At 55.5% G+C, this 23,690-nt stretch overlaps 1 protein-coding gene across 1 annotated transcript; it reads right to left on the reverse strand.

The window, feature by feature from the left end:
* Nucleotides 1–7,640: 7,640 nt before the first annotated feature.
* On the reverse strand, nucleotides 7,641–23,427 carry WNT4 (Wnt family member 4). The gene is made up of 5 exons (XM_061450044.1): nucleotides 23,237–23,427; nucleotides 11,448–11,683; nucleotides 9,355–9,486; nucleotides 8,461–8,603; nucleotides 7,641–8,279 (listed from the first exon to the last, which is right to left on the reverse strand). Exons 1-5 carry the CDS (start codon nucleotides 23,311–23,313, stop codon nucleotides 7,812–7,814), a joined length of 1,056 nt encoding a protein of 351 aa, XP_061306028.1. The 5' UTR covers nucleotides 23,314–23,427; the 3' UTR covers nucleotides 7,641–7,811.
* Nucleotides 23,428–23,690: the final 263 nt, after the last annotated feature.

Genomic DNA, 23,690 nt, shown 5'->3' on the forward strand with positions numbered 1-23,690 from the left:
TGGTGGTTAGGGCTGGGAAGACAAAGGGAACAGGCATTCTGAAGGATGGTGATTGAGCTGATCCCATCGTTACAGGGGGTGGATCTGGTGTTCCTGAGGAGGGCAAGCACAGCTAAACCCAAGGATCTGACCAGGGGTCCCTGGGTGATGGATGTGAGGCTGATGAGCGAAGTGCTCCTGATTTCTGTTTGTAGGGTAAAAAGGGATTTCTTACTTGCAACCTTTTCCCTTTGCCCCACGTTTTTGTTGTTCCCCAGCTTCACCACAGCTTGTTTCTGGCTCGCCAGAGCGCTGCTGATGTGCAGGGGGTGATGCTGGAGCGACTGAGAGCTCACATCCAAGATGATGGATGAGGCAAAGCTGGCTTCTGAGGGATGTCAGTGATAGGGAAGGAGCACCAGGAAAATGCTCCTCATTTGGGAGTGTTTCGCTCATGGGTGCTGTCCATGCCCATTGCACTGGGGTAGGAAACGGGTGTGAGATGTGTCAGCTCCCTCCTTTGCTGGGGGCCTGCCTGTATCTAAATCTGGTGTCCTGTGCACGGCTCAGGGTCTTCAGATCCTGAGAGGTGATGGCTGGGGCAGGAAACAAGTCGCCCTCAACAAGGAGCGGTGATTAAGGCAGCTTTACACCACAGGTCCAGCCTGGGCAGATACAATAACCCCAGAAGCTGGTGAAATTATTGGGAAAGCTAAAGTAAAATGATTTGAAGACAGTGCTAAGGCAGGTGAGATTTTGCTGGGCTTAACGCACAAAACAGGGAAGAAAAGGGAAGGAAGGAATTTCCCCCGTGAAAGTCTCGGCTGATTCAATTTCCAGTGACAGTCAAAGAGTTAAAGTGATCTGTTGGGAGTTATGAGTGTTTATCCAAAAGAAAAGTGGCAGGTGAAAGGGATAAAATAACACAGTTTGTAAAGCAATGCAATATGTTCGAATTAGCCGAGGATCAGAGCTGGAATTCGGGAGGTAATATCGGATAGAAGGAAATGGGAGATGGAGACAGAAATAGGATGAGGAAAAAACAGCTCGAGGTGGCTTTGCCCACATAATAAATAATGAATAAGAAAGGGGTTGGCATTATCAGGACCACTGTGAATTTGGTTATTAGAGGGGATTTTTATTGTACTTTCAGATTGAAGCTCAGGGCCTCTGCTCTATCAGGGCACAGAACAGACCCTCCAGAGCTGGGTTTGGCTGCAAAACCATGTGCAGAATCGGTTACCATTCCCAAGGACATTCCTGGGAGCAGCCATTGCCATCCCTGACTGAGTGCTGGACCCTTCCCGTTCTCCTCCAGCACTTTGGGCTCTGGGTGCTCAGCCCCATGGCAGGGCTGGGTTCTCCCCAGATCTCGATGGGCTGAGCACCTTCTCCAGCAGCCACAAACCAACTGCTCTGCATCTTCCCCAGTCAAACATTTACTCCTGCTCTTGTCTGCAAAGCACTGCGGGATCTTTATGGCAAAGGATGTGGGCAGATGGGTCTTGTCACCATGGAAGATGCAGGGGATGCTGTTGGGAAGCTGTTCTGGGGCAGGAAATAAATAGTCCTCAACAAGGAGCTGCGATTAATGCAGCTTTACACCACAAGTAGTGCCATAGGTACAATAACCCCAGAAGTTGGTAAAGTTATTGGGCAAAGCTTAAGTGAAATGACCTGAAGACAGTGCTAAGGGAGGTGAGATTTTGCTTGGCTTAATGCACTAAACAGGGAAGAAAAGGAAAGGAAAAGGACAGAGCTTGGGCACCTCCAAAAGGGATGCTCTGAAAACCGGCAGAGCCATGCAGGAAGATTTTGGGTGGATTTGTCCCATTGCCCTCACTGCTCACCGGCTTTTATGGCCTTGGCTTCATCTGCTCTGCAGGCTGTGTCCTCACTAGTCCAGAGCTCAGCTTCCCCTGGGCTGTTTGCCCGCTTCTGGGAGGTTTCCAGCTCACGTTGGCTGAGAAGAGAGGGCTCGGGGAAATCACAGCACCTCCACTGCCGCCTCTGCCTGCACAGGCTCCCCCGTTGCCTCCTCAGCCACATCTTTGTCCCGACCCCTGCTCCTCTAGATGGAATGCTGTCACCTCCAGCATCTTCACCCGCTAAAGCTGTTAGGTTGGCAGCTCTGTTAAGGCCATGGTGTTGGGAGATGAGCTCCTATTGAATGACTGCTTTCTCTTAACAGAGAGGGCCTTTGACGCTCATTGCGGAGACCAGCATTGAGTTCAAACCTGTGTGTGGTTTGCAGGTACTGCCGTATACACCAGCCTTCTCTAACCAAGAGAAGAGGAAAAAGCCCAAGAGTAGAGTGTAATTGATTCCTGAACCTGCAGGCAATCCAGAGCAAGGACTCCAGGGTGCAGCATCATCCCAGCACTCCGCTTTATCGGCCTGACTTCTCCTAGCTGTGCCACTTGGAGAATGGAGGTGGCCAAGTGGCTTTATTGAGAAATAAAGACACAAAGGCCTGATTTATTTTGCATCTCATTGAGCTCTGGGGCCCTCCCAGATGTTCTGGGTTTCTTGGTGGAAATGAAACGGCTGCAGATTTTCCAGCTGGCCACAGAAAGCAGAGCACTTACACCAGGGCAAGTCCCAAGTGAGCTATCTGCAGAGCTTCCACTGCTGCTTCCCTTTGGCTGTTCTGCCTTTCCTCATGTTCATCTCCAAGTGTGTTGTGTGTGTTGTGTTTTGTTCCTTCTTCTGCCCTGTTGGTTAGTTGTTCATCCTGCTTCCCATCCATCAGACCTTGTGTCTTTCTTCTCTGGGCTTTGATGGAACAGAAGAGACGCAGCACCATCACACCAGCTTTCACGTATGCAAGATGTCCTCTTCCATGCTCCTTCCCCACTTGTCCCTATTACCACACATCTAGGGAGGTTTGCTGATGGACTTGGAGCAAGCCTGCCTTTTGCTCCAAAAGCAAACCATGTGGAAGGAAGCGTGGCTCATTGCTAATGAACCAAAGCATGGACGCCCTCTTCTGCCATTTGCCCATGCAGAGAGACACCATCCCATCCTTAAAGCATCTTTTCTTGGTGGTCCTAAGCCCTGGTTTCCTGCTGTCTCCATCACTTGGCTTCCCTACATCCAGCTGGTAAATTCAAAGGGAGAACAGGAGATAAAGGGAAATTACCCCCGTTGCCACTGCAGGAACATGCAAAGGGATTTGCTGTTACGTTCGCTGACGTGTCAGGGAGGGAAAGGATGCGTGCGTTAATTCCTGCCCTGCATGAGCACTGTTAATGCCACCCATGGTGATCTAATTGCTTTGTGAGGAGGGTGGCGGGTGAGGCTGAGCATGCCCAGGAAGGGAGGATGAGATAGTTGGGAGTGATGACAGTGTTGATGGCCAGTAAAGGGCATGAGGGTGATGTGGCCAAAACAGCTGGCGACAAATATCAGCTCTGCCCATGCGCTCGGCCATGTTGGGCTCAGACCAGAGGGTGCAGAGCTGGCAGACGTGAAACCCAGACCGTGGAGGAGCTGAAGTTGAAGGTACGTGAGACACGGGGTGGGCTTTCCAGGAGGAAAGAAAGAGAGGAAGATGGTGGTGAAGTGGGGAGGTTGGGGAATGGGAGAAAACGATGGAGTTTATCCATCCGGTGGAGCAGGGTGGGGAGGGCTTGGAAGGGATGTCCTGTTTTTGCCATGATGATCTCGAGTTGGCAGTGGGACATCCAGGAAGGTTTATGAGTGGGAGAGGCTGGGTGGAGGTGTCAGCCTGGGAGGCCTCAGGGGAGAGATGAGCTCACCAGGGACAGGGTGTCAAGGGGGCCGAGGACCAAGGCTGAGGCTGTGGGGCTCACGGTGGGAGGGAGGCGGTGGTGCGGGTGTTATCGGATGTATGGGGGATGTCAGGGACCGGCTGAGTGGGTGGGAGCACTGGAGGACAAGGAGGACATGAACTGCTCCATCCATGGTCAGAGAGAAGCTGCCATCTGCTTGCACCTTGTTTCCACAGCAGGGTGAAGCAGGTTCAGTTCCACCACCACGCTGGGAGAGGTGGCATGGGGAGAGGAGACAGTCCTTTACCTGGGGGCTGATGCTGGAGTGGGGAGGGATGGAGCTGGGAGGTTGTGGGGTGGGATCCACTGTGGGAAGAGAGGAGCCATTTGAAGGAAGGGGTTTTGGGAGGCTCGGGGCTCATTTTGTCCCATCCTGTTTCTGCAGAAATGATTGAACTTAAACATAGTCCTCAGGGCCTGCCACCCATGGAGGCCAAAGTGAGAGAAGCCACTGGCTTTACCAGGAGCCCTATGGGAAGGTGAGCTTCGAGAGCTACAACTAGAGAAAGGACACGAGGTAGAGTGTTAGTGCAGGCAGACCCAGCAGCAGCCCATGCTGAAGTGAGCAGAGCCAGACCATAAGGAGCAGTGTGAGAAGGATGCAGCTGAGTGCCCCTGGCTTCAGTAAGGACAAAGGACAAGTGAAATGCATTGGCTGGGGGCAGCTGGGAGTGTGCTGGGCATCTTCAGGATGCTGGCTCCAGGGAGACCTTAGAGCATCTCCAGTGCCTAAAGGGTCTACAAGAAACCTGGAGAGGGGCTTTGGACAAGGGTCTGTAGGGACAGGGGCTTTAACCTGCCCGAGGGGAGACTGAGATGAGCTCTTAGGCAGAAGCTCTTCCCTGTGAGGGTGCTGAGGCTCTGGGATTCTATGATCCCAGACTGGGATTCTATGGTCTGGCACCACATCCCCTGCAAATCCAGCACCCACATCACAGGGATGGAGGCAAGAGGTGGCAGGGCCCTGACTCTGCATCTACATCTTGCCCCCTCCCAGCCCAAAGACACCTTGAGAGCATGGGCAAGATGCTTCCAGTAGCACACCTAGCAGCTGTGCCCCCTTGGCTATGGGCAGTGGAGGGGTGCATTGTCTTAAGCAGATGAATATCAGTGCCCTCCGGGCAGGAGGAAGTCTCAGACTTCCTGAGATCTAAGGTAAGTGGGCTCCCAAGCCAGTGATGTGCCCAGTGGCTGAGCAGAAGATGAGCCAGCAATCTCCTTCTTCAACGAAGGGAAAGCAGGGATGCAGCCTGTGGTCCAGACACCAGCATCTGTGTACCAGGAGGAGGGAGCAGGACAGCCTCAGTGTCCCTTTCACACTGTTAAAAGGCACCACATGGACACCTCTCCTCCTAACTAAGGACTCTCTGGAAGAGACCAACAATGAGATGAGATGTTTGCAGCACGGGCTGGTTTTAGGCAGCCCAGCAGAGCCTGATTGCCAGGAGAAGAAAACCCCATGGCTCATTCAGCACAAACTCATTATTTAATGGACAAACTAAATATGGAGAGAAGAAAAAGGCATTTCCCACCCCCTTCTGGTGCTGAAATTTACAGTTGTGAGAAGAGCCAGAGCGCTGGGAGCCGGGGTATCTCCGGGTGACATTTGCAAGGGCTCAGCTTTCATCACAGCTTGAAAACATCCCATACGCAGAGATTATCTCCGTGCTGATCTGGATTGTCTTGTTCAGCTTTGGCCCTCATCCTAGATGGACAATGAGCAGAAAACTTGGCCAGTGGCCTGAGGGCTGTGACCTCCTCTGCATGAGCTGGGAAGAGGAGGAACAGCCTCCAAGGTACTTGAGAACTTGCAGCCTTGGGGGGGCTAAAGAGATGGAGCAAAGCTTGGATCCCCCCCCCCCCCCCGCCGAGGATTTAATGCTGCATCCTTGAGCAACCAAGCCATGGAGAGAGGCAACGGCTGCTGTGGTGGGGAGCCCTGTGTTTTCCATTGGGATGGATCAACCCATGTGGCTCATCTCGGTGCCACCCCGCCACCGGGCACCCTTTGCTGAGGGGTTTGGATGTGGGGCTGAGCAGGCAGGAGGGAGGCAGCGCTGAGGGGGATGCCTCACTGCAACCCTCCCTCGCCCTGCGCTGCTTCAAGTCAGTTGTCAGCAGCCTTCCAGCCGGATGGTGTCTGGAGACCTTCCAGCGACCACAGGCTCTCCCCCGGCCCATCACTGCCACGGCACAGACGGGATTTAACGCATGTCTGCGCGTTCCCCCCCAACCTTTCCCCTCTCGAGATGAAGCAAGGAAGAAAAACAAGACCTCAGGTTTGCAGGAGCCTCCTCCTCCAGCCCAAAGGGCGACGGTCACAGCGCCGGGCTCTTCGGGACCGCGTAGGGAGGGCTCGGCAATGCCACCCCATTGCTGACTCCTCGCCTGATGTTCCTATTGCCTCGAGGTGCCGTCCCCAAGTTTTGAGCCCTTTTTTCCTCTCGGCTCACAGGAAAGCGGGTGAGGGATGGAGGAACCGGTCTGCTTCCTCCTCCCCTCGCAGTGCCCCTCTGCTTATTAGTTCTCCAAATATTTCGTCCTGCAGCACGGGCTCTGCACTAACCCGATCCCAGGCAGAAGGGAAGCCAGAGCGGGTAGGACAGCGCGTTATCCTCATGGCATCGCTCCAGGCCAGCCTGTGGGAGCGGGACGGGGCAGATGGGGCCCTGCTGCACTGAATCCCAGCGGTCCGGGCACACATAGGAGCATCCCTCCTGCTCAGCCCTCTCGTGCTTCCCGAGGGCAAGGCAGAGGTGTTGGCAGTGCACAGGTGTTGCCTTTCCCCCCCAGCAGCATCTTTCCCTCACCCCAAACAACTGCTCCACTTCATGCTTTTGCTTTTCTCAGCAGCCAACAGGATGGGAACCATTCCCAGAGCCCTCACCAGGTGTAGATAACAGGCATGTGGAGCCAGAAGGGGAGACCTGGGTGTGGGATGCTGGTGGGGGCAATTATGGGACAGAGGCAAAGAAATCCCCTGGGATTTCCTCCCATTGGCTCCCAGCTCCAATAAGAGTCACTGGATTGCACGTTAGGAAGAATTTCTTCCCCAGAAGGGTGGTCAGGGATTGGAACATGCTTCCCATGGATGGTGGATCACTGTCCATGGAAGTGTTCACAAACCATGTAGACAAGGCCCTCAGTGCCATGGGTTAGTGGTGGCCTTGGCTGTGCTGGGGCAACGATTGGACTGGATGAGCTTAAAGGTCTTTTCCAGCCTGGTTGTTTCTATGATTTTATGGCCTCTCTGCATCCTCTTCACAGTCTCCAGCTGAACAAGATGCTGAGAAGTGAGAGGAGAAAGGGGCTTGCAAGGGGAAGGAGAGCACGGTGGGAACACTGCGTCCTCCGATCGCCCTGGGCAGCTGCTGAGGTCACTGTAAATCAGAGCGACCACTGGAGCTGCTCCAAATCCATCCAACGCCCAGCAGGCCATGGAGCATCCTGCATCAGGGGGATGCAGGAATGTCCTGCATCCCCTTCATGGGGATCACCCTGCACTGAGCTTTGCCTCCTGGGGACAGTGCCACCCTGTCACCATCTGCTCATCCTATGCAGGGCTGCAGGCGCTGGCTGAGCTCCATCCCCTCCCCAGGCTCAGCCAAGGCCAGCAGCGCCCTAGGTTGCTTAAACACACAAAAAACAACTGCAGCAGAAGATACCCGAGCACCCAACGCCAGCCCTGGCTTAAACACCTCCTGTCTGCAGCACTCCAGAGTCAGCAGGAGCACGTCTGATGAGAGCAGCATCATGCAGGTCCCCAGCCAGCCACTGAGCGCAGACGCATCCCTGCTGGCGCAGGGCACCAAGGGGCTCTGGCTTCAGCAATGACTAAAGCAAACGAACAGAACATCATCAAAAAGAAGCCAAGAATGCTCAGTTTTTTTGAAACTTTAAATATTTTTTTTCCTTTAAAATCTGTTTTCCTCTGGGGCTCTGTCTCTGTGAAGAGCTGCGCTCTCCCTACAGCGTCTGGGTTCCTTCCTCAGTCCTGGCCGTGGGGCAAGGGAGAAGCAGGGTGCTCCCCGCCGTGCATCACCGGCACGTATGGATTTCCACCACCCGATGGCAGGGTTTGCACTTGACGGAGCAGCACCAGTGGAATTTGCAGCTGCACCTTTCCACAACCTCCACCTCGTCCGTATGAAAGCCCCGGCCGCAGCACATCAGCTCGCAGCCGTCGATCGCCTTGGAGGTCTTGTTGCACTGCCGGCCGCTGGTACCCAGCACGCCGTTCTTGAGGTCGTGGTCACAGAAGTCGGGACTGGAGTCCAGGTAGACGAGGTCCTCGTCCGTGTGCGGCTTGAACTGGGAGTTTTTGGGCACCAGCACTTTGGTGGATCCGATCTCGCTCTGCTCGACCTCCGTGGCACCGTCGAATTTCTCCTTCAGGACGTTGCCCACTTTGCGGAAGGGGGGCATGGCTTTCCAGCACGTCTTGAACTCGCAGGAGCCGGACACGCCGTGGCACTTGCACTCCACCCGCATGTTGTTCAGGATCGCCTGCAGCACAAGGCACAAGAAGCGAGAGGGGATGGGACACAGCAAGAAGGGCACGGCGCGCAGGGTCCGGAAGGGGTATGTGGAGTGTGATGCTGATGCGCGTGAGATGATGGGGTTAAAGGAAGCCAAAACGGCGGCTGCAGAGCTGCACTGGCTGCCCAGGTTCCCTCCTGGCCATTACCTTCCTGCCTGCCTCGTTGTTGTGCAGGTTCATCAAGGCTCTGTTGGAAGAGGCCCCTTTGCTCCTCTCGCGGACGTCGACGAAGGACTGTGAGAAGGCCACGCCGTAGGCGATGTTATCCGAGCAGCCCGACCACTGGAAGCCTAAGGCAGAGAGCATGGATGAGATGGATACAGCCAGCCCCCTCTGGCCTCGCTCTTCCGAAAACACAGCTGACCTGCCCGTCTTCTGCCTTGCTACCCACAAAGCTGGGCTGCCCAAGGGTATTGGGGAAGATGAGGAATGTGGCCCCGGGGGACACACAAACAAAATGCTTCCTCTGCCCCATGGGCCATGCTCCCAAGTGCGTTTTTGATTAACTCACTTGGACTAACAGGAGCTTCATAGACTCATGGAACGGTTGGAAGGGACCTTAAAGCTCATCCAGTTCCAACCCCTGCCACGGGCAGGGACCCCTTCCACTAGAGCAGCTTGCTCCAAGCCCCTGTGTCCAACCTGGCCTTGAACACTGCCAGGGATGGGGCAGCCACAGCTTCTCTGGGCACCCTGGGCCAGCGCCTCAGCACCCTCCCAGGGAAGAGCTTCTGCCTAAGAGCTCATCTCAGTCTCCCCTCTGGCAGGTTAAAGCCATTCCCCTTGGCCTGTCCCTACATCCCTTGTCCCAAGCCCCTCTCCAGCTTTCCTGCAGCCCCTTCAGGCACTGGAGCTGCTCTCAGGTCTCCCCTTTAGGAGCCTTCTCTTCTCCAGGCTCCCCCAGCCCAGCTCTCTCAGCCCCAGGTCCTTCTCTTCTCCATGTGTTTTACATTCTCCTCCTGTCTGGCTGCTCCAGGGCTTGGCATTTCCATGCTTGGCTACTCCGCACCCCAGCTCAGCTGCCCCCCGTTGCTCACTTACCCTGCGGGCTGCCCCCCTGCACCGTGCGGTCACATCCACACTTGTCCAGCTCGCCGCTGCTGCAGGCGCGGGTCACTGCGAAGGCCACCCCTGCCGAAGAGATGGCATAGACGAACGCTGCCTCCCGTGTCCCTGCAAGGCACAAAACCACGGTGGGAAACAGGGCAGCAAGTCCAAGGCATGCAAAAAGGGCTCCTCTTGGGGTGCGCAGCCCCATGGCCAAAGGCTCCTCTGTGCCTCTGCTCCTCTTCCCTCCCAGCACTGGTGTTGCACATCATGCTATCAAGTGAAGCCTTTTGCTCCATCTCTTCCTTCCAAGGTGCGGGACACTCATCCTTCCCACTGGCAGGGATGCTGTTTGCTTAGTGCCAAGCCTGGACCAGTCTCAGCACGGTCACCTCGGCCCTGAGACATCATTTGCAGCCATGAGAGCCCTGCTTTGCAATAGTGAAGGAGCTGGGAGCTGCCCACAAGCTTGAAAACAAGAATGAGACGGGCAAATCGTAACCTGGGAATGAGAGAGATGCAAAGGTTCTATTTCCACCGGGGCGAGATCTCTCCAGAGCTTATATGGAGAGACCATCTTGCCTGATGCTTGCAGGGCACTTCTACCATGAAATCCCTCCTGCATCCACAATACTTGGCTGCTTTCCACCTCCAGGAACATCGCAGCTGCAGATCTTTGCCATCCTCTCACACAGGCTCCTGGAGCACCCAGCGCCTCCCAAACCACCCTGCACAACCCCACACTGCACACCAGTGCAGAACCGCACCGGTCCCCAGGGTGCAGCCCCTGCCCAGCTTTTGCATCTACCTATGTGGTGCCCCACGGTTAAGAGCAGCTTGTCTGGGAAGCCAGGGGACATCCCTGAGCATAACCATGGATCAGCTCTTGCAACACCCAAATCCCTACCATCCTCCGAGGCCGGTTGAGGACACAGCCCCTCCATCTCCAAGGAAGGAGGGTTGGCTTTTGGGGTAGTCCCGTGCTTGGGGCAGAGCAGGGGATGTCTTGCCAGCAGACATCACCCTGGCTTGCTGGTTGGACAGAGGGCAACTACTTTGGTGGTCGCAGCCCAGACTTTGGTGGCCGAGCTGTACTCTGGCGGCAGTGGCTGTGGGGGGACTGAGCCGCCTCCAAGTTAATCGAGGTTAATAGTAGGATCGTGTTGGTCGGTTTGTGCTGCGGCTGCCTAAAAAAGAGGCGACTTTTAGTTTCTGGTATTTCTGGTATTTCCAGTCCCTGAACCTTCACAAGAAGAGATCTTCACCCCTGCGTTGAGGGGAGGGAAGTCAAACAAGGAGCTGGGGGGAGGCTTTGGCCTAGGGGTGCTGTGATGGGTGTACCAGAGATGGCACCCGAAGGGAGGCAAGGGCCGCTTTTGTGCCCTCCACATCCTCACCCTGATGCTCTCTGTGCTTGGTGGGTCAATCGCAGCCCTGTGCCACTGGGACAGCAGTTGGGAATAGAGGGGCTGGGGGCTGCCCTGGGCACAAACTCCCCTGAAGGCTGGCAATGGTGGGTGATGATGCTGCTGCCCTCAGAGGGTCCAGCCACCTTGTGTTTTACTCGCCTCGGGTGGCAGAGGGCTGTCCTCCCAAGGTGAAACCTTGGGATGCTTGGCTCTGGTCTGGCCCTCGTCATTGCTTCAGCACTGCCAGGGGAAGAGGCACAATAAATGCAGCCATTGCTCTGCAGAGCAAAGCTCCTGGGCTCGGGGGGAAGAGGTGAGACTGCAGGGAGACTTGAACTTGGCATGTCCGTGTAAGAGGTCCAGGCTCTGTGGATGCCCTGTGCTGGCCCCTTCATGCCGTGGGTACCCGCTGGTGTGGAAAAGGTTCAGGAGAGAAGCACCCAGCAGCAGAAGAACTGCAAGGGCCCGGATTTGCTGTCCCCAGTACAGCAAAAAGAGCCCTGCTGAAATGCCCAGGGAAGAGCCATCAGCCCCACAATCCAGCACTGGCGCATTCCCTATTCTACCTCTCTTCTGGCTCAGCAGCATGCAAGGAAAACCCTCCTGCATCCCTCCGGACCGCTGCTGTAGCCATTCCTACCATGCAGCATCGCCCCAGGCACGTGTCCTCTGGCTCACCTTGCGTTACCACCTTGCCAAAGACAGGCAGGGTATCCAGTGTGGAGCAGTTCCAGCGGCGGTTGCGGAACTGGTACTGGCACTCCTCGATGGCCAGCTGGGCTCCGCGCCGCACCGAGTCCATCACCTCCAGGTTCCTCTTGCACATCTGTACCTGGCGCTGGATCAAGCCCTTCAGCTTCTCGCAGGTCTCCTCCTCGGAGATGCTCCCCACCGAAGACAGCTTCGCCAGGTACCTGCCGCGACAGCGTGACTGGTTAGGAGGAAAGGGTTGGGAGATGAAGGCCTTGGGTGACACGGTCTAGTGTGAGGTGTCCCTGCCTATGGCGAGGGGTTGGAATCTTAAGGTCCTTTCCATTCTGTGATTCTATGATCTGGGATACCCTGCACTGCAAAAAGGGGTCCTAACCTCTCACCCCCTCCATAGCTGAGACCTGGTGTCCGTCTTAAACGTACCACTCCTGCAGCTCCATACGATGCATTTTTGGCTGGCAGAGAGCAAGCCCAAGGAAAACAACCATCCCTCGGCAGCCTGGTCCCCTGTCTCTCAGCTGCTGGCTCCCCTTTGCCTCTATTGCCTGCAAGGAAGATATTTTCGGCGTTGTCTGAATGTGCCCGGTCAGGTCTCCTGAGTACCGGCACATCCAAGTGCTACTAGGAAAAGCCAGAGGTCTCTGAAGTCAGCCAAAACAAGCAGGACGGGTGCTCGGCTGCCAGCTCCAGCTGCCACACTGCTCCCGCAGCGTGGTGTGTGCTCATCACCGACGAGCATCGCCCTCCAAACCACTTCCCTCCTGGAGCCTGCTTTTAGCTCCCCCAACCCCCAGCAGGCAAGGATGGCCTCTGGGAGCTGCCAGGTTTCCCATCACTTGGAATTCGAACAGGGCTTGAAGCAGGGAGGACAGAATCAGGAGCCTGCCATAGGCAAAACTGCACACGCTGGGCACCTCCTCCAGCAGCCCGGCTTGTGGATGGGACCGTGAGGTCTTTGCTGACCTGGAAAAGACTGGCCCTGTGTGGAGGTGACCACATGCTCTGCTCCCCATAGCCCCATCCTCAGCAGAAGTTGGCACAGAGCTGCTCCTCGGTGTCAGCATTAGGGGCATGAGGGGCCTCATCCTTTTGGGGCACGCATCTTGCAAGCTCTTGGCACCTCCTCACCGAGCGCATGGGCACGATGGTCCCTGTGGCACATTGCAATAACCCAACCCTCTGCCCTCTGCATGTGCCCATGCTTGCCCGTTTCCCAGGTCCATCCTTCTAGCCCAGCCTCTGGATCCCAGAGGGAGCTTAGGATAGACTCAGTCAGCTTAACCACTGGCTCAGCCAGGCTGTTGGGCAGCCCAAGGCCCTCTACAACTCTCTGTGCCCGTGCCAGCACGTGCGTAGCTGAGAGTCCCTCCTTCCCGTGGCTGCTGGCACCCACTTTGAGCGACTTTCTCCTGCCATGGAGAAGGGAGGTCCCCTTCATGGGGCAGGCAAAAACTCACGCTTGCACCCGCTGACCACACCGAGCTTTAACCAGTGTCGGCTCCCGTTGCTGCACCAAGAGACGCGAGTACTGAGCGAAGGCTTTTTGGAAACCTCACTCCTTGACTCCGCATTTCCCAGCCCTACGAGAGCTTGTGGGTTTTTTTGTTTGCTTGGTTTTTCTTTTTTTGTTTTTTTTTTTTTTTTCCTCCTCCTCCTCCCAAGTTGCGACATCCTGCTCAGGATCCTGCCTTTGAAGCCCTGCTCGCCTCCGAGAAGTGACTGTGCAAAAGTGGCTCCTGCTCCCTGCCTCTTCCCATGTGTCCCAGGAGCCGGATCTGCTGACTCCAGCCACAAAATCAAGTTGTCACAGCCTCTTCCTCCCATTAGCCCTGCCAGCCTGCCCCAGGAGGAGAGAACAGCATTTTCTCTTCTGTGCATCAGCAGAATTATTCACCACCTTGGTTTCACGCTTACAACTGGGGGACCGTGGGAGACGGTGAGAAAGCCGGCTTGGCTTGCAGTGTCCGTGGGGAGTCTGCATGGCGAGCTGTCAAAAGCATTCAGCTTTCCTTGTGCGTGGAGATCGCTTGATGCAATGCCTCTCTGACAGCGGGAAGTGGCAGGCTGCCGTGCTTTCAGAGCCAAGTTCTTTTCTAGCCTTTATACCAGCTAAGCATCTCTGCCCAAGCTTGCTGCTCCTCCGAGGGCACAGCCCTGTCTGCAGAGGACCGGCTGCGCAGCTCCGTGATGCACACGGCTGGCTTGGAAACCCCACCGTGGCCAACGCAGGGCTGTCACCTTCCAAGGACATGTAGTGATAGGCCAAGGGGAATGGCTTTAACCTGCCAGAGGGGAGACTGAGATGAGCTCTTAGGCAGAAGCTCTTCCCTGTGAGGGTGCTGAGGCGCTGGCACAGGGTGCCCAGAGAAGCTGTGGCTGCCCCATCCCTGGCAGTGTTCAAGGCCAGGTTGGACACAGGGGCTTGGAGCAAGCTGCTCTAGTGGAAGGGGTCCCTGCCCGTGGCAGGGGTTGGAGCTGGATGACCTTTAAGGTCCTTCCCAACACAAACCAGGCTGGGATCCTATGATTCTGCTTGCCCCCACACCACGCAGTGTCCCTGTCCCTGCGCTGCTGTCCTGGACATGAAGCACAACAACTGCTGTTCCTGCATCTTGCTGTTCTTGGCTGACCCTTGGGAGGATGGTTTGATGCTAGGCAAATCCGGACTGAGACAGCTCCATCCCCTCCCAGGTCAAGCCATCCTTTCAGTGTGAGCATCGGGAAGGTGGCACACGGCAGAGCAGTCAGATTCATCCTAAGACACTAGATCAGCCGATCAGCTTTGAGCCTGGAAGCCAAGAGAACCCGATTCTGCCTCCAGTACCAACCCTTTGTGCTGATCTGGCTTTCCCCACCTCCTGCAACTGAAGCAGGATTTATTGTACCAGGGAACCAGCTCCTGCAAAGCAGCAGGGCTGGTCCTGCCGATGAATCAGTGCCTGCTCTGACTGCAGGCACCTTGGCAGGAGAGAGCTGTGCCGCAGGTGTAACAGCCACATTAATATCAGCTCTGCTAGGGAAGGGGCCATCATCTCCTTTTCTAATATACTTCCCAGCTCACTAGGATTCTCCAGGCGATGGGGAGCTATAAATTCAAAGCACACATGAAGAAAAGCATGACAAGAGCCTTTCAAGCCTTTCCAAGTAGATATACCTGATAAGATGCCTCCCCAGCAAGAATTTAATGCTGTTTGGGATGATAAAATGAAGGCCAAGGATGCTTCAAAGATAGGTACAGATCTCCAAAAACAGGTCTGGTAATTTGTTTTGTAAGGCAGGCAAATAAGATGAAGCTATCCAGAACAGTGCTCTGGCCTCTGTCCCCCATGACAGGTCCTCTGTATGCCATCATTCCCCCTCAGCCCTTGTGTGTCTGCCCTTCCTTGGGGATGGAGGAGCCACTTTTGCACAGTCACTTCTCGGAGGCGAGCAGGGCTCCATGTGCCTAAAATGCCATGGCCTCATCACGCTCCCAGCTTACTACCAGTCCCCTACATCCCATGAGTACCATCACTGCTTCCCAAGCACACACTTTTGGGGCAGGGGAGGAGCCTCCCATCTTGGTCCCTGGTCCAGGAAGCATCAAGAGGTTGAGTCAAGGATGTAAGGAAGGACCTTTACTGAAGGACCTCAGCTCTGAGGCTTTCACAGGGCATCTCTCTACACCATATCCAGGACACCAGGCAGGAACATCTCACCCCTTTTCCCCTTTCTAGGGCACCTGAAGGGTGAGACAGAAGCTGGGAAACATTCTCTGCCCTCACCAGCACTCAAAGATGCTTCCACCCCACAACTCAGAGTGTTTCTCAGGGCTGCAGAGCCCAGGCAAGGTACCAAACCCACCCGCAGCATCCCACGGTCACCATGGAAACCTGGCTGTAGCACTTCGCCTGGTCCTTATCGCGGACCTTGCTCCAAACTTCGTTTTCCTGGACTGAGGTGGTAGAGACCACAGACAAAGCCTTTGTCTACCTGCAGACACAGCAAAACAGGCACAACAGGAGGGAACCCAGCAGTTCCTGCCCTTTACAAGGTCTCAATACAGATCTCCAGCCAGAGACATACCACATCTCGATTGTTATGCAGAGCTGCGCAAGGCTCTAGTGTATGCCACAAGCCTCGCATGCAGCCCCAGAACAGCCCTGCTTGTGGACAGATCCCTGCAGATAATGGCACATTTTATCCCCTTTCCAAGATTTGGCAAAGAATATTTCAAGAGTGAGCTGTTCCCCAAGCTGTTTGTTCAAGTTTTGTCCCCTTGCTTCATCACTCATTTATGTTTCTTTTCTCCTGCCTTTAAATCCAAACGGGTCACTTGCAGAACAAGCTCCCTTTCAATAGAAGTTATTGATTTAACACAAAACTGATGGAAAGCCCTTCCCTTCCCCCCCCCCCCATCCACAGTATATAGATGAAGATTGAAACCGTAGAATTTAAGCAGCCACAGTTGATCCACCCTGCAAGATGGCAAATAAGGAAACCTCATATCCAGGGAGCTTTGAATAGGCTGGGGGGAAGCCCTACCTAAAAACGATGGTAATAATTTCAGGAGGAAGAATAACTGATGGAATGACAAGGAGATGTTGGAAAAGTCACAGCAGTTGGCAGATAGAGGCAGAAGGAGAGGGGAGGAGATTCCCTGCCGTGGGAAGGTGTGGGAATTTGAGTCATGGACAAATTCTCAATAGAGGCAGGTCAGGGAAGATGCAGCAGAAATCTCCAGTGTTTCTTTTATGTAAGAAAACGAGTTTCAAATGTGAGAACTCTTGTCTCATGTTGGGAACGTTTTCCTTAAGTCAGACCCAGGCCACTGGCATCACTGATGAATCACTTAGAGATGCTAAGAAGTTGGATGAGCTCAGAAGCTTCACCTTGTTCCACAAACCCTCACCCTACTTGGGACACCTGCCTGGCCAAGGCCACAAAAGGCTTGTCCAAGTCTTACACTGCAAAGATGCCTCAGCTCTGCTCTGAGAGGCAGCCTCTGCAAACATCCTCTCTGCTCATGGAGGAGCAAACTCAGCCTGGATCAGCAGTGCATCTCTGTGCCTCTTGTGAATGGGTGCATGGCCAGCCAGTGACCCAGGGTTACACTTGGGATTGGGATTGCCTTGTGCAGACAGGTTTCTTCTGAGGAAGCAGACAGGCTTGTTTAGGATGGAAGAACCAAAAGTGCATCAAGACAGACAGGCGCATGCAGAGAGATGCAGATCAGGCACTGCAAGAAGCCATCCTGCAGCTATGGAGAAGGGGATCATCTTTTCCTTGTTGCTTTCCCCTTCCAAGCAGAGAGAAGGCATGGAGAAATGTCCCAGGGTTGTCAGGTCAAAGGATGCTCTAGGAGGGCCCCTGTGCTTTCTCATGGTGTCCTGCACTGGGCTTAGTACCACTCTCCTGTGCCAACAAAGCTAGGGTTGTAGGAACCAGCCCCATTCTTGGCATGGCTCAGCAGCTCTGCCAACTTGGGCATGTTCCTGTCAGGATCTGTGGAGATCTGCGACCTGCAAGCTCACCCTTATCCAGTGGCTCGCTCTGCAGCAGGACATGTCCCTCCCAGAGACCAGGCAAGCCCTCCTGGGCATAGATATCCTGCCCTTCCATCCCTTCTTAGTGTAAAACATCATTTACCAAGTCATAACCTGAGAGCCTGTCTGGTTTCTTCCCTGGAAGGAAAGCATCCCTCTGGCTCAGTCCTACCTGTCACTGTTACTGCACGTCTCACCTCTTGGCTGATACCATGCATTTCACACCCTAACCTTCACCTCTAACTGCCAAAGCAGTCTCCCAGGAGGAGGCAATACCATGCTCATCATTACCTGCCTACAGCCCTGTGTGTGCAGCTCCACTGCCTGAGCTCGTACCCTGACCCCACACCTTATACCCTGTACCTAACACCATCTGCACCCAGCAAACACACATCTACACATGCACCAGCTACTGGTTGTGGCCTGCCTCCCACCATCACAAGTCTATGGGGACAGCGAGATGGCCTGGCCACTGATCCCAGGCCAGTGCTACTTCTTGGCTTTATGAGCATCCAGGGCAACATCTCCACTTTGTGGTGGGGAAGACCCTGAGAGAAGCATCCACATTGGAAATCTGCTTTGGAAGAAGCCTTCCAATACCTGAAGGGGGCTACAAGGATGCTGGAGAGGGGCTCTTCATCAGGGACTGTAGTGACAGGACAAGGGTGATGGGTTCAGGCTGAAACAGGGGAAGTTCAGGTTGGAGATAAGGAAGAAGTTCTTTACTGTGAGGGTGCCGAGGCACTGGAATGGGTTGCCCAGGGAGGTCGTGAATGCTCCATCCCTGGTGGTGTTCAAGGTCAGGTTGGACAGAGCCTTGGGTGAGATGGTTTAGTGTGAGGTGTCCCTGCCCATGGCAGGGGGGTTGGAACTGGATGATCTTAAGGTCCTTTCCAACCCAAACCATTCCGTGACTCTATGTGTAGGAAATATCCTTTACTGCATCTCCCTTTGTAAGTCAATAGAAGGTACTCCTGAGCTTGAGAACAAGAGCAGCGCCTTGTGACAAGAGGAGACAAGCACAAGCCATTGGGCTGAACTGTGGGAATTCCCCTTCTGCAGTGCTTCAGGCTAGACCTGCTTGGAGAAAATCCGATGAGTTTATAGTTTTGATCAGAACCTGCTAATGTGTGGTGAGAGGAGCCTTCTGCGGGGTTAGTTTGATCTCACCCAACTTGCAACAGAGCCCAGGCTGCTCTCCAGCGGCCAAGAGACTCAACTCGTTTTTAACCCCGTGATTTCATGAGAGCACAATGCTGGCTCCAGTTCTGCAGAGCAAGATGGATCCTGCACAGCACCTTCACTGCGGCAGCATCCTGTGGGGATGCTGCTGGGGGTCACCCACAGGCATGGGGCTGGAGCCAAACCAAGGTTCCCTGCGCTTTGTACCGTGCCAGCAGGCTCGGATGAATGGGATTTTTGGGGATTCAGAAAACTTTCAGGCTTTAAGGCAATAAAATCAAGTATTGGAAGAGCCAGCGTGGCTGGGAATACAGGAGAGCCCCCGGAAGCTGTCAACCTCCAGGACTGCTCAGCAATTTCATCATTTTAAGGAAGCCCAAATAAATGGCTGTAATGCATTTCTCTCCATCCACAGGGATAAATTAATAGAGCGGACAGTAGCTCCCAGGAGAGTAACATAAACGCTGCTTTGGCTTCAATGCAAAAGTCCAGTTCTGACTCACAGAGCCATAGAGAGCCACTGCAAGGAGGAGATCAGCTTCTTGCTGTTGCTCATGTTTGGAGCTGATCCTCTTCTGCACAACCTGGGGTGCACAGCGGTTTTATCTCGCTCCTGTCCATCCTACCTATAAGGCTCTGCTGCAATAGTTGGTCTGTAGTTTCCATTGTTTCCTTAGGAAAAGGCAAAAATGCCTGTTGGTGCTGAGGAGCAGTGAGCACAGGTCCTTCCAATGCCATCCAGTCTTCCTTCCTTAGAGGACCAGTGCTCACAGACAAGCCAAACTAGTGGCAAGTCCTGCACCCAGACTGGCAGAGGCCTCTTGCCTCTGTGGGGTGGAGCCCTTAAAGCCAGTCTGTTCTCATTGCTGGGCTAAAATCAGCTGGTTTTGCCCAAAGTGGCAAGACTTATTCATAAGTAAATGTAATTCCAATGGGGGCTGCTGGCTTCGCCCTCCCTCCCCTCGCCCTCAGGGGATGGGTGTCACTGGTTGCACGCACTGACCCTGCAGGATGGAGCAATGCAAAGGAGCCCTGGGCACCCCAGAAGCAGAGAGCTGCTCATCCAACCCACAGCAGCCCTCAAAGCAAGGGACGTTCTGCATCACATCCAATCGGTGCAACCCACCGTCCCATCTGCCAGGGTAGGCACCACCTTCCGCATCAAAACCCAAGAGTACCGGGTTGGGCAGAAGCAGTTTTGCCCTGGAGATTGCTGCATCGACGGAACCAGCACCTCCACAGACAGCATCCACTGGGAAAATGCTGGACTGGTTCCTTGCCAAGTGGAAAATGGGAGGGTCACAGCGACAATGCAAAGAATCTTGTGCAAATGAAACTCAGCCAGGCTCGAGGCGAAGCTGGCGAGGATCACCTTAAAGAAAGAACCAAGTCTGGTTTAAAACCAGAGGGGTGCAAGCGTAGGACCCAGGCATGCTTCTTCCCAAATCCTCCACATTGCACAACCACCCAACCCGGCACAAAATGAGCGTTCGGGCTGCTCTTGCGACATTCCCACTGCAAAGCTGGCAGGGACGAGCACGGAGAATCAGGCCCCGTGTTTGCAAAAGCACCTTGTGGTGTTCAGATGAAAGGGGGGGACAGGGAAATCCTCCCTCTCAAAAGGGGTTACTATGAGAGCGCAGCTGCTTAGCCAGGCTTGTTTGGATGCTTGCAAGGTCTCCACGCTTTCCCAGAGTGCTCAAATTCAGCTTTTTTAAAGGGGTTTAAAAGCCCATCTGTGCTCCTGGCCCCTTAAGCCAAGTCTCAAGCCCAGACGGAGGTTTTAAACCCCTCTAAATAGGGGGTAGAGGGAGCTGCTGGTGGCACATGCTGCTCCGCAATGGCATAACCGCGTCTTGGGCTACCCAGCGTGCATATGGAAAGCATCCTCCAAAGCCAGTTTTAGCTGCAAGAAAACAAGGGAGAGGCTACAGTGATACCCAGATAGCTCAATAACCTGGGTCCTACTCATTAAAGACCCCTGTCCTGTTGTACCCCATGCTTTCCAGGCATGGGGTTTGACTCTCCTCATTCAAACCACCCCAACAGCTACAGATTGCAGCGGCCCCAGTGCCACGTGCAGTTAGCGGATGCCTCCATCCACAGCACATTTTCTAGTTCACCTCTTCAGGTGGACTTCCCTCCCTCCAAAACAGGTAACTAAATGACTAAATAACTAACTAAATGACTCAATAACTAACTAAATGACTGCTTGCCCCTTACTTCCTACTAAAACTGGAGCCCAAGTGCTTCAGAGAGGTGCTCCTTTGGCTGAAACCTTCTACATAACAGCATCCCCAGCACTGAGATGGTTTTGAAAGGACATGCTTTACTTCCACTGCATCACTGCGTGTGCAGGTTCAAAAGCTGAATCAAGCCTGTGAAATGTGGGTTGCTTTGGAAGTAACTTGGCTATTTCCCCTCTATAAAACGCGTCCCTGGATTCCTCCAGAGGTAAAGCAGAAGCTAGAAGTACCTTCCCATGCACGATCAGCTCGGATGTAAAAGGCACTTACTACAGCCCTTTATTTAAGTCTACAATTCCATGCCTGAAGAGGCAGGAGGAAAAGCTTTGAAACTCTGAGCCTCCAAAGGCAGGAGGAAGGCGAGAACGGGGCGCAGAGCATCCCTTCCGAGCTGGAGAACAGCAGCTTTCTGGATCGGCAGCAAGCCAAGCAGCAACTCCCCAACCTCAAGACACTGAGGAAACACAGTTGGTTCCTAACCAGAGAGAAAGGAGCTTGGTCTGTTTAGCCAAAAGATTCGGCAAAGTCCAGTCCAGCTCAATGGGTAGCAGAGCGATCCCTCTGACACCCACCCCGTCTCCCTTTACACGGGATGGGGCAGCTCAGAGAACACCGCTTGCAGAGCCAGAGCGAGCCCTTCCCCACAAAGCCAGGCTTACACAAGACCCCTTCAGCTCGAGTGTTGCAAGCAGCGTCTCTCGGCAGCGTTGGGGATGCGAGTCCGGACAGGTCAGAAGCAGCTTTTTTTTGGGGGGGGCAGTTAGGAAAGAACAGGGGGAAAGAAAAGACAGAACTGAGCTTAATCACTAATCCAGCAGGTTTCTGGCAAAGCAAACTTCACCGCGGCTGCCACCCGGCACACACACCTACGAGCAGAAGTATGTGCTGGTGAGGTGTGGGCTGGCAGCGCCCGGGCAGGGCAGAGCCCACATGCGTGAGGCTTCGCGAAGACCTACGAGGCACGCTCATTCCTCGAATATCTGATAACTCCTGGGATCCTTCTAACCCTGTTTATTGCCTCCGGCAGCCTTTGTTTCTGATGCGAGAAGATAAACAATGGGAATTGTCTTAATCCTAAAGGCAAAGAATAAAAAGCGCCGAGCAGGGGACGATCCTTTCATCCCGATACTTTTGCAGCATCGAATCAAGTGGACCCCCTTCCTTTCAAGCGCACTGAGATGTGTCTGCTTTTCCTCCCCTGTTGGCAGGAACGAGCCCCCCGCGCCCACCCCGCACCTCGCCAGCACGGACGGCTGCACACAGACCTCCCCGGCTATTGCCATGATCCACTCCTCCGCCTCGGCTTCCCAAACATGATCCCAGCTGCGTGCAGCACTGGGGACCAGGGGGTCCCAGCTCTGCGCATCCGCTTGTCCACCTCACTCATGAGCCCCCCCCCAATGCCAATCCTGGGGCAGCCGAGCCTGCTCCTGTCCAAGGATCTCCCACCATCCTGCAGGGCTTCTTTTCCCTGCAGGAAAAACACTTCCCACAGTTCCCAATATACCTTCACCCGCAGCATGACAGCTTAAAAGACCACCTTGATAGCTGCTATGATCCACCCACCGCTTGCCGGAGACGCGTGGCATGCAAGTCGCTCCATCTGGCAAAGGAGGAGGGGAGGAGGACAAAGTGCTAACGCATCCCAGGCGGCAACCGATGGGAGAGCACCTTTTCCCACGGGCAGGACACTTGGAGAACGCCGCTGACCTGGCGCTTTCCCTGGGCGTAGGGAGCATCCTCCAAAACCCACCCACATCCTGCAGCTTCCAGCGAGGCAAATCAAAAAGGCAGGAGAGTCGGGAGCTGTATCTGGGTACGGAGAGGACTCCTTGTGCGGGGGATGCGCTTGTGGGGCCATGCCTACCTGGGCACAAGCCGCTCGGGATCTCTCATGCCAGCAGCCCCTGGCATTACGTTCCCTCACTGACAAGAGGCCGGGGAGGTGAGATGGAAGTGGCCCATGTTCTCAGCCCCAGAGCGGGTCTGCTGGGTGCATGCACCGGGAACTAATCATTTCCCAGCAGATGGGTGCAGGCGAAGCACCATCTCCCACCAGAGCAGCTTAATTAGGAGGAACCAGTGCCTTCGCTCGGAGCTAGGTGGGAAGGGGCTGCCATGCTCCATCCCCTCTGCCCCGGGGGGGGTGTCTCCCAGAAGACAGTCCCACCGCCTTGGCAAACACACAGGAATTTTCCAGAACGATTTCCGCCCCTGTTTACCTTACCCACGATTTCAGTGTTTGTTCAGTGGGTTCCCAATGTCACCGTGCCACAGCCCCCCACCACTGTGCTCCCCCCCCGGGAATGGGCTCCGGGGTATGGGCAGCCCTTCCCACCGCCGATCCCTGGGGCCAGCGTCAGCCCTGCCAACCCCTGCCCTGCACCGCTGGCCCTCGCGCAGCACCTCACCAGCCCCCAGGCCCTGCTCTGACCCGATGCCCCGACCTCCGTCCTCCCCCGGCGTGGTCCAGGCTCATGACTTGAGGATAAAAAGGGGACGGGGACTCAAGAACCAGCCCCTATCCATCCAGCCTGGAGAACATCCCGTATCCGAGCATCGCTGCAGCCCACCGGCCCGGGGATGCGGCTCCGAGCCTCACCGCCACCGGGACAGCGGGTACCGGCGCGACGGGGATGGAAGCCTGCTGCCCCATCGGGTACCACCGAACAGCATCCTCGGGATGGGGGGGGGGGGGGGGGGGCGTCTCGCCACGGAGCTGCCCGAGCCTGCCGGCACCTGCCCCGGGGCAGCAACAAGTGGCGGTGGCTGCGGTTCCCCCCCTCGCCCCGCGGCTACTCACAGCCAGTTGCTGGCGTTGGCCGAGAAGGTGGCGAGGATGATGAGCAGCAAGGAGCGCAGGAAATACTCCGGGCTCATCCTGGAGGGCGGCAGGGACAGACCGAGCGCGCCGGCGGCGGCAGCCCCCCCGGTCCGTCCGCCGGGGCCGGGGCAGCCGCCGCCGCAGGTGGGCGCGGGGCAGGAGGAGCAACAGAAGCGGCGGCGGAGGAGGCGGCGGCAGCGCTGCCCGGTGGATGCGCCCGCAGCGACCGCCGAGCCCGACTGTCAGCGGGGCCGGCCCATCCCGGGATGGAGCGGCGGGACGGGGCGGGACGGGGGCGGGTGCAGCCCCGGGGGCCGCCCCGACCCCGCCGCCGCCTGGGCGGGACCGGCCGTCGGGGACACCCCCGGAGGCGGGACGGTAGCGGGGAGGGCATCGGAAGGGGGGGGGGGGGGTCTGGCGGCGACCCCGGCCC

The sequence above is a fragment of the Pezoporus flaviventris genome, unplaced genomic scaffold (assembly GCF_033815535.1).
Source record: "Pezoporus flaviventris isolate CSIRO_AGI_PZ_B2104156 unplaced genomic scaffold, CSIRO_AGI_Pfla_v1 ptg000009l, whole genome shotgun sequence".
NCBI lineage: Eukaryota > Metazoa > Chordata > Aves > Psittaciformes > Psittacidae > Pezoporus > Pezoporus flaviventris.